The 9,193-nt window shown below is 37.4% G+C and overlaps 1 protein-coding gene across 1 annotated transcript; it reads right to left on the reverse strand.

Moving 5' to 3' along the window:
• Positions 1 to 7,342: 7,342 nt before the first annotated feature.
• On the reverse strand, positions 7,343 to 8,333 carry CAPZA3 (capping actin protein of muscle Z-line subunit alpha 3). Its single transcript, XM_036758620.1, has one exon. The coding sequence runs from the start codon at positions 8,253 to 8,255 to the stop codon at positions 7,353 to 7,355; it is 903 nt and encodes a 300-aa protein (XP_036614515.1). The 5' UTR covers positions 8,256 to 8,333; the 3' UTR covers positions 7,343 to 7,352.
• Between the last annotated feature and the right edge of the window lie 860 nt (positions 8,334 to 9,193).

Here is a 9,193-nt window from a genome sequence, read left to right on the forward strand (position 1 = left end):
GGATGAGAAAAGAAGAGGCCTTGAGGAGAAGGTGGCATATGAGCTTACTCTTGAAGGGATTTAAGGATATCAAGAAGCAGAGATAATAAAGACTATCCCGAGCATGGAAGACAGCCCATGCAAAGGCACAGAGACTAGAGTTGGGATGGCATGTATGGAAAGTAGCAAGTTTGCCAGTTTGGCTGTAATGTAGAGTGTATGACAGGAAGCAAGAGAAAGTAAGAGCAGAAAAATAGGTGGCATCCAGATTTCTGAAAAGCTTAAATGCAAAATAGCAGAGTTTGTAGTTGATGTTAGAAATACTGGGGGACCACTGAAGCTTTTGAGGAAGGGACTGACATAGCCAGGACCTCACTTTAGGAATATCAATTTCACAACTTTATGGAGGTTGGACTGGAGAGGGGGAGTAACTGAAGGGAGAGAGATCAATTGGGAGGCCTCTGAAAGAGTTCAAATGAGAGATGATGAGGGACCGAACTAGCATGTTGGCTGTGTGGGTAAAGGAGATGGAATAGATGCAATAAAGGTTGTAGAGTTATAAAAGAAAAGAGTGTAAGGAAGAGAGAAGAGCTAAAGATGACTCCAATATTGTGGACTTCAGTGACAAAAAGGTGACCTCTGTAAAAGTAGGGAAATCAAGAAGTGTGTGGATTTTGGGAGGAGATAGAATTCTGTTTTGGACCTGTTGAGTTTCAGATGTTAATGGCATATCTGAGAGATGTCTAACAGAAAGTTAGTGTTACAAAACTGAAGTTCAAGAGAAAGATAAGAAGATCTGGGAGTCATCTGTGTGTAGACAGATAATAGTTGAATCTATGACAGCTGCTGAGTTCATCAAGGTACACAGAGGGAAGAGAGGGAAAGAGAAAAACACATACATACACAGACAGAGACAGACAAACAGAGACAGAGAAATAGAGGAAGGAGAAGAAGGAGAAAGAAAGGGAAGGAAAAGGCAAAGGAGGAGGTCAAAGGGGAAAAGAAGAGGGAGGAGGAGGAAAAAAAGGAAGAAAAAAGAGAAGGAAGGGAAGGATGATGATGATGATGAGGAGAAGCAGCAGATATGGGGAGGATCAACAGCAAAAGTAGAAGAGATGGCCTTGGCAAGAAGGACCAAAAAATGATGACAGAGTGGGGGACAACACCAAGGAGATCTGAGGTTTAGAACTGGGGAGCTAAAGGAATTCATGATAGAGAACCTCAATTTTTTTCAGTTAAGTATGGGAAAGTACAGGTCTCTTGCTGTTGGGAATTGGGGGAAGGAAAATGGTTTGTGCAGAGAAGAGAAGGTTTGGTACAGTTGTTGATGTGTGCAATAGAGTTAATCAGAAAAGAGTAAAAAGGTTTCTGTGAAGCCATGAAGGTCCAGCTGACATTAGATAATATAAATTTTTAATGTACCATTTCATCATGGCTGTGCAACCCTTAACTAGCTTTCAGCAGTATGTGAGGAAGAGAGGAAAATGATGGTGTGGATAATCCAGTGTTCATGCTTGGAATAGGATGAACTTCAACAGGATAAGGCAAGGCAAAATGTGAAGGATTTATTAAGTGCTTATTGTGTGCTAGGTCTGTGCTCAGCACTGGTGAAATGAATACAAGCAAAAAGAACGGGGGAAGATAACATAAAACCTAAGGGCCACTGTATTCTTATTGTTAGCAGGGCAGGGTGTGGTGACTTGCATGATCTTCAGACTTTCACTAAGTCAAAGAGGCCCAGACTTCATGTGGTGGACTTTTTTTGTGCCCTTAGGTAACCAGAAAGCCCAGGAATACAATCAGAAGCTACCAGGAAACTGCATCTGAGAGGCATGTGCCAATCAGACCCTGAGAATAGCTTTGTCATCTTTTGGAGAAAACTTGTCTGTGTTGTCAGGGGAAGGAGAGGAGGAGTGGGGAGCCTTTACGGTAGATAGTATTCCTACCACAGATAGTAAATAAATAATTGCTGGGTATTTCAGCATGCTTGTTTCATACTTAGACAAATATAATGGATATAATCAAGAAAGAAGCTAAGGATCTGAAGACATTATTAGAAAAATTAAGCACGTTCAACCTTTGGTAATAACTGAACTGCTTAAGGAGTATATTTTTTCAGTATTGCATAATAACTTTACAAAACTTGACCTTGTACTAAGACACAAACAACTCATGAATAAATGCAGAAAAATTAAACATGTTATTTATAGACCATAATACAAAATCAATTAACCAACACACATTTATTAAGTGCTTATTATGTGTTAGTCATTGCACTAATCAAATACTGAGGATACAAATAAAAAGCAAAAAACTGCCCCTGTCCTCAAGGAGATTAAATTCCAGGGAGGAGAAGATCTATACCTGAATAAGCACATGCAAGATACGTACACAGTAGACAGCAGGTAATCTAGAAGACTAATTAGCAAGTGGGAGGTAGGGCTGGAAAGCCAAGCCACTTGCCAAAAGTTGGCATCTGAGCTCTGGTCAAATATATACATCAGTACCCTATTGGTGGGTCTATGAATTGGTCCCACTATTCTGCAAAACAACTTGGAATTATTCAACAAAAGCCATGAAACTATTCCTATGCTTTGATCCAATGGCTCCATTTCTAGGCAAATACTTTAAATAAGTCTAACAGATAAATAAAGGTGTCATACATATCCAAGTATTTGTTGTAAAACAATTTTGTGGTATCAAAGGACTAGAAACAAACTGACTACTTGTCAGGAATAGTCGAACAAATCACACTATATGATTATAAATGAAACGTGATTATATCTGGAATATAAATTTAAGGAGATCTTATTGTATCACAAGAAGTGATTAATGTGAGCAATTCAGAGTAATAAAAGAAGATTTGTATGAACAAGTAGAACCAATAGAAGAGTATTCTCAATGACTACCATAATGTTAATGAAAACAACATCAAAAGACTGTTGAAACTGTATTAATTTCAATGATCAATTTTGGTACTAGAAAACAGAGAATGAAACATTCTTTTCTCTTCTTGGCAGAAAGGTAGGGGCCTACGTGTATAGAATGTTGCATATCATTTAAAAGCAGTCCCTTTACTGACTAATTTTTCTTTACTGTCTTTGCCAGTTATAAATGAGGAGTGATATCAGGTAAATAATAATATATTTTTAAAAATATTTAGGGAAACAGAAAAGAAAAGAAGAATGTGAATACCTGCTGCTTGTATGGAAGGGGAAATGTTGATGGATAAAAGATGTATCTTTACTACTAAGCTTTTATTTTGGTCCTGTTTTCTCTGTCAAGTAGAATCTTCTTTGGATTGAAAGGCTAGCTAAAAAATAAAGGGGATTGAAGCTTAGGATAGGCAAAGTGATTGTAAAATAGAGTGTAGCTGCCCTAAAGGGCTCAGGAGTCCTGGACAGAAGACCTATCAAGCCAGGCTGTAGAAGAATATGTAGATGTGTTTGCTCAACCACTGTCAGTGATCTTTGAGAAATCTTGGAAAAGGCAAGGAGTGCTATAGTATTTACTATACCAGAAAACAAAAGATACCAAGATCTTAAATGTACTAATTTTTAAAAGGGGGAAAGTAGATTAAGCAAATTAAAGATTAATGAGTTCGACCACCATCCCTGACAAAATTCTAGAATCTATAATTAGCAGCAAACAGCTATCCACTAAGAATAAAGCATTCCAGATTAATCTTATTTCCTTTCTTAACAGGGTTACTAGACTGATAGATTAGGGGAATACTCAGATGTAGGCTATCTAGATTTCAATAAAGCATTTAACAAAGTTTCTAATAATGTCCTTAAAGACAAAATAGAGAGATGTACACACATAGAGATAAAAAATGTTAGAAGTAGAAGTGGTGAGTTTGGAACTGGTTAATTGATTGAATTAACCAATCATTTTCATCCAGGAGAGAGGTGTTTAGTGGGATTTTAGAGGGATCTGTCAGAACTCTGTCATTGGCAGGGCCAATAAAGGTGGAGTTAAAAAGGCCATCTGGGTAGGATCTCAAACTCAAAAAGAACTGCAAATTTAGCATGTGCTCTTGCAAGAATCACCTTATTTAAAAATATTAACTAATTTATTTTCAGTTTTTTAACATTCACTTCCATAAGATTTTGAGTTCTAAATTTTCTCTTTCTCCCTCCCCTCCCCCTTCCCCAATACAGAATGCAGTCTGATGTAGGCTCTACATATACATTCATATTAAACATATTTTCACATTAGTCAAGTTGTAAAGAAGGATTGGAACCAATGGGAGGAACCATGAGAAAGAAGAAACAAACAAACAAAAAAACCCAGAGCAAATAGTATGCATCTGCATTCAGACTCCATAGTTCTTTTTCTGGATGTGGATAGCATCCAGAATGAGTCTTTTGGAGTTTTCTTAGATCCTTGCATTGCTGAGAAGAGCTAAGCCTATCTAAGTTAGTCATTGCACAACGTGGCTGTTACTGTGTACAGTGTTCTAGTTCTGTTCATTTCATTCAGCATCAGTTCATCTAAGTCTTTCCAGGTTTTTCTGAAGTCTGCCTGCTCATCATTTCTTATAGCATAATAGTATTCCATTACATTCATATACCACAACTCGTTCAGCCATTCCCCTAATTGACACGCATCCCCTCAATTTTTGCAAAAAGAGCTGCTATAAATAGTTTTGTACACGTGGGTCCTTTTCCTATTTTTATGATCTCTTTGGATACAGACCTAGAAGTGGTATTGCTGGGTCAAAAGGTAAGCACAGTTTTATAGCCCTTTGAGCATAGTTCCAAATTCTTCTCCAAAATGGTTGGATCAATTCACAACTCCAGCAACAATGCATTAGTGTTCCAATTTTCCCATATCTTCTCCAACATTTATCATTTTCCTGTTTTATCAAGTTAGCCAATCTGATAGGTGTGATGTGGTACCTCAGAATTGTTTTGATTTGTATTTCTCCTAGTAATAGTGATTTAGAGCATTTTTTCAAATAACTATAGATATCTTTAATTTCTTACTCTGAAAACTGCCTGTTCATATTCTTTGACTATTTTTATCAATTGGGGAATGACTTGTATTCTTATAAATCTGACTCAGTTCTCTATTTTAGAAATGAGGCCTTTATCAGAGGCACTGGTTGTAAAAATTGTTTCCTAGCTTTCTGTTTCCCTTCTAATCTTGATTGCATTGGCTTTGTGCAAAAACTTTCAACTTAATGTAATCAAAATTATCCATTTTGCATTTCATAATGTTCTCTATCTCTTCTTCGGTCATAAATTCCTCCATTTTCCATAAATCTGACAGGTAAACTATTCCTTGCTCGCCCAGTTTACTTACAGTATCAGCTTTTCTATCTGAATCATGTACTCATTTTGACTTTATCTTGGCATACGGTGTAAGATGTTGGTCGATGCCTAGTTTCTGCCATACTATTTTCCTGTTTTCCCAGCAGTTTTTGTTTAATAGTGAGTTCTTATCCCAGAAACTGGAGTCTTCAGGTTTATCGAACAATAGATTTCTATAGTCATTGACTACTGTGTCTTGTGTACCTAACCTATTCCACTGATTCACCACTCTCAGGAATCACCTTCTAATGGGCAACTGAGACTGATTTAGGAACCCAGAACTCTCAGATGTACAAGGTAGCTGCCGCTCAGGCAGGAAGTGCTCATCTCTCAGGATTACTGGTTCCTTGTTGCAGATCTAGGCTTAGGGAAGAAAGAAACTTAAAAGCAAAAGAAGGTTGCCAATCACTAGGCCAGAATATAATGATTGTTCAGTGATTTTAGCCAACATTCTCAGTGGTTGTGGGGTAAAGAGGAGGAGAAACCCCTTCCTCCTTGTTGGAAATTTTAGAGAGAATCACTGAAAGAGTACAAAAGAATCTGTTTAAAAAGAAAAGGAATAGAACCTTTCTATAATCTACCGAGGAATATCTTCAGGGCTCAACTGCTGGCTGTCTTCAAAATAACTTCCCAGATGTTGAGACCAGTGATATCAATTAAGTAAAAACACATATCCATCCCAATGGAATCAGAGTGTATTTTCCTTGGGATCATCCTTCTTATAAATAAAAAGTTATTAACCTGCTATTTTTAGAACACTGTACCAGGTTCTGAGGGAGGAAAAAATAGATAAAAGCTTTTCTGAGAGTGCTTATAATCTAGTAGGGTGATATGATCTATGCACAGTTAAAATAATGTGTACTAAAACATTGAAAAAGTACAAATTAAGGTGATAGAACAGGGATCCAAAAGATCTCTGTAAGCTGGAAGTGAAACTGAGTAAGGATACACACATAAAGGTTGAATCAGTTCCTTGGACTCGCAATTGTACAAGTATAGAATGGCAGTGATAGAAATAAGCTTTAGTTTAATGAAAAAGGCCTGGCCAGAGTTTTTATTGTATTTCAAATTCACTATGAGTTAATAGAACATGACTGCCAGCAAAGCTAATTCAATCTAAGCCTGAATTAACAGAAGTATAGGGTTCAAAATGAGGAAAGTGATAAGCCTATAGCACTCCACCAGTCAGACCACATCTGGAGTACAGTTTACTTCTGAGATCTAAATTTTAGGAGGGACATCACCTAACCAAAAAGTGTCTAGAAAGTTGTGCAGAGTACAATATTTTTTACATGTGCTTTTGATCATCTGAAACATTGGTAGCTATTATTATTAACGAAAGGTGGTATGCATAGCGGATAGAAATCTGTGCTTGGAGTCCGAAATTCAAGTCCCATCTCTGACAGAAACAAACCTGGGCAAATTGCACCACCTCTCTGTGCCCCATGCAAGTAAGCATCTAAGTTGTAGGGAGCTGGTAGGAAGTATCCTCACTGAGAACTCACTATACCAATAAAATCACAGATTTGATCCAACAAAACATTATCGATTATTTCTATTAAGTCTTTTTTCCCCTTTATAAAGAAATATTTTTGGAAAACTTCAATTATAATTTAGAGTGTGGAGTAAAGGGGAAAGGGAGGAAAGATGGCCTGGGTACTAAAGCCAGTGTTAACACTGTGACATTTGGGAGATAAGGTTTCATGAGAGTAAAAGGTTGAATTTGTCCTTGTTTTGCTGAAGTGAACCAGAAATAAGAGATTTTCATTTATATTTTAGTAAGAAGAATCTCTGGGCCAAAGTCAAGTTCTACTGGACCAGTTCTGGTAAGGAGTTCATTCTGCAGGAGGTTAAGTAACTCAGCTTTGGCTTAGAGAAATCTCTTATAATTTTACAAATTATCTATCTCCTGTATTCTTTGAATTCTTTCCTCAGACACATATACTCTAGGAAATGCTTACCTTTTAGAGAGAAAAAAATAAAAAGCAAAACAGAACAGTACTCCCTTTTTACAATGACCCAATCAAGAACAGCTCGTCTCCAGGAACGAATCCTTTATGTGATCCAGTGGCATAATGCATTTTGTGAATAATTGATATATCCAAGCCTAGGATACATCACCAACTTCATATCATTTACTATTCTCTGCCAGTCAATGTAGGTACGGGTCACTGGAAGATCTCTTCTTAAAATTCTTTTCAGTGAAACTGCTAGGTCCTGGAATTCTTCTATGACTGCAGCTTGAAATTTGTTTTCTTGTTCTTCTACAAACTTGGCAAAACCTATAGCCAGTTGAGCTTGGTTAACCACATCCAAGCAGTCCTGCACATCCTTGCTGATATCAAGATGAAAGTTGACTTGTTTATAGAAGTGTGCTTTCACATAAATTGACCCTATTACTTGAGTGAGAAATGGAGTTATTGAAAAAATCCATTTTGATTTCCAAAGGCCATTCCAGTAATCTGAAGCTTTGTAATGATGATCTTCTATGCAGGCTATTAAGAACTCTTTATTTCTTATGGTTTTCCTAAGTACATTGCAATTTCCTGATGGGAAGTGTTTGCTCACATAGATTTTTAAAGCATAAGATACCACCATCCTCAGACATTCTGCCTCATTACGTAGAACACCATGACTCTCAATGTCTTTCAGTTGATTCTCAAGAACATCAAATTTGAAGGAAAGCCTGGTATGAGAGTCAAAGAAGCGATGGTCACCCAGTTCATTGTGGTGAGCAAGTAGTACCTGATGTCCATCTATGTTGAGTGGTACAAAATATTTTTTGCAGTATTTGTTACCAGCCCATTCACCATGTCGTCGCATTAATTTTTCGTCCTGAACCAGCAGAGAAATGTCATCAAAACTGTTTATAAATTCTCCTGGAGGGGCTTGGGTTAGCAAATTTTGAATGGCTTTTTCTTTGTCTTTCTCACTCACATCATAGTGTAAGTTCTCCATTGTAAAGATAATGAAATTAAGTATGACCAAAAGAATAAGAGAACATTATAAAAGCTACCTTCCCCATTGACATGTTAAATGTTCAAGAAGAAGTTTTTGTGATCACCCATTATCAAACAGAAGGTCTGGAAGGTTCTGACCTTCCAAATGTTGTCATAATGCATTTTACTCAGCAACATCTAGAACTCTTGAGAATGTCACAGAACGTATTCGCGTGGAAAAAACTTATAAGACCAGCAGTCATCTGATGGGCTGATTTCAGTGTAACAGCTCACTGTATTCTGAGGATTTAAAGAACCCAGGAATCCTGAATACTTCTCTGTAAAGGTGGTATGTCTGTGCTTGTGTTCCACACTGGGAGATAATCTAGAGAAGTAGCACCAAGAGTCAAGGCAAAGTTAAAATATTTGGTACCTTAAGGGACACTAGTGAAGCTGGTTCCTTGAACTTCTTGAGCCATTAGTATAGAGCCACTGACATAGCAGGCTCAAGTTATTTGAAAACGCCCTATGATGAGAAGGCCTGAATAAGTGTACAAAGAAATAAATGTAAACATTCTTATTGTCTAAGTTCATGGGGAGAAGGCCAAACTCTTCTAGTTTAAGGAAAATGTGTTGTTTTACATGGACATAAAGAAAAGTAGCCTACCCTACATCATATAGAAATGGACTGGAATAGGATATTTTACCTCGCACACTGCCATGTAAAAGAAAGTGAAATGCTATAGATCATTGGTGGTTCTCTGCTCTTTCTCCAGCATCTTCGTGGCCGCAGCAGGTGCATTAATGCGATCTATTACTTCAAGAGGCAAACCTGAGTACCTTTGAATGCACCATAAGAACAAGAAACATGGAATACTTGGCTAATTAAGAATGAGGCATAAAGGGGTCCGAGAAATGGAGAACAAATATCCACTTAGAAGTCACTTCTGCTTCCCC

Source organism: Trichosurus vulpecula, chromosome 5 (assembly GCF_011100635.1).
Source record: "Trichosurus vulpecula isolate mTriVul1 chromosome 5, mTriVul1.pri, whole genome shotgun sequence".
Lineage (NCBI taxonomy): Eukaryota > Metazoa > Chordata > Mammalia > Diprotodontia > Phalangeridae > Trichosurus > Trichosurus vulpecula.

Bases quoted from the DNA above. Each gene is read 5' to 3' on its own strand.
- CAPZA3 (XM_036758620.1), bottom strand. From the start codon at position 8,255: ATGGAGAACTTACACTATGATGTGAGTGAGAAAGACAAAGAAAAAGCC.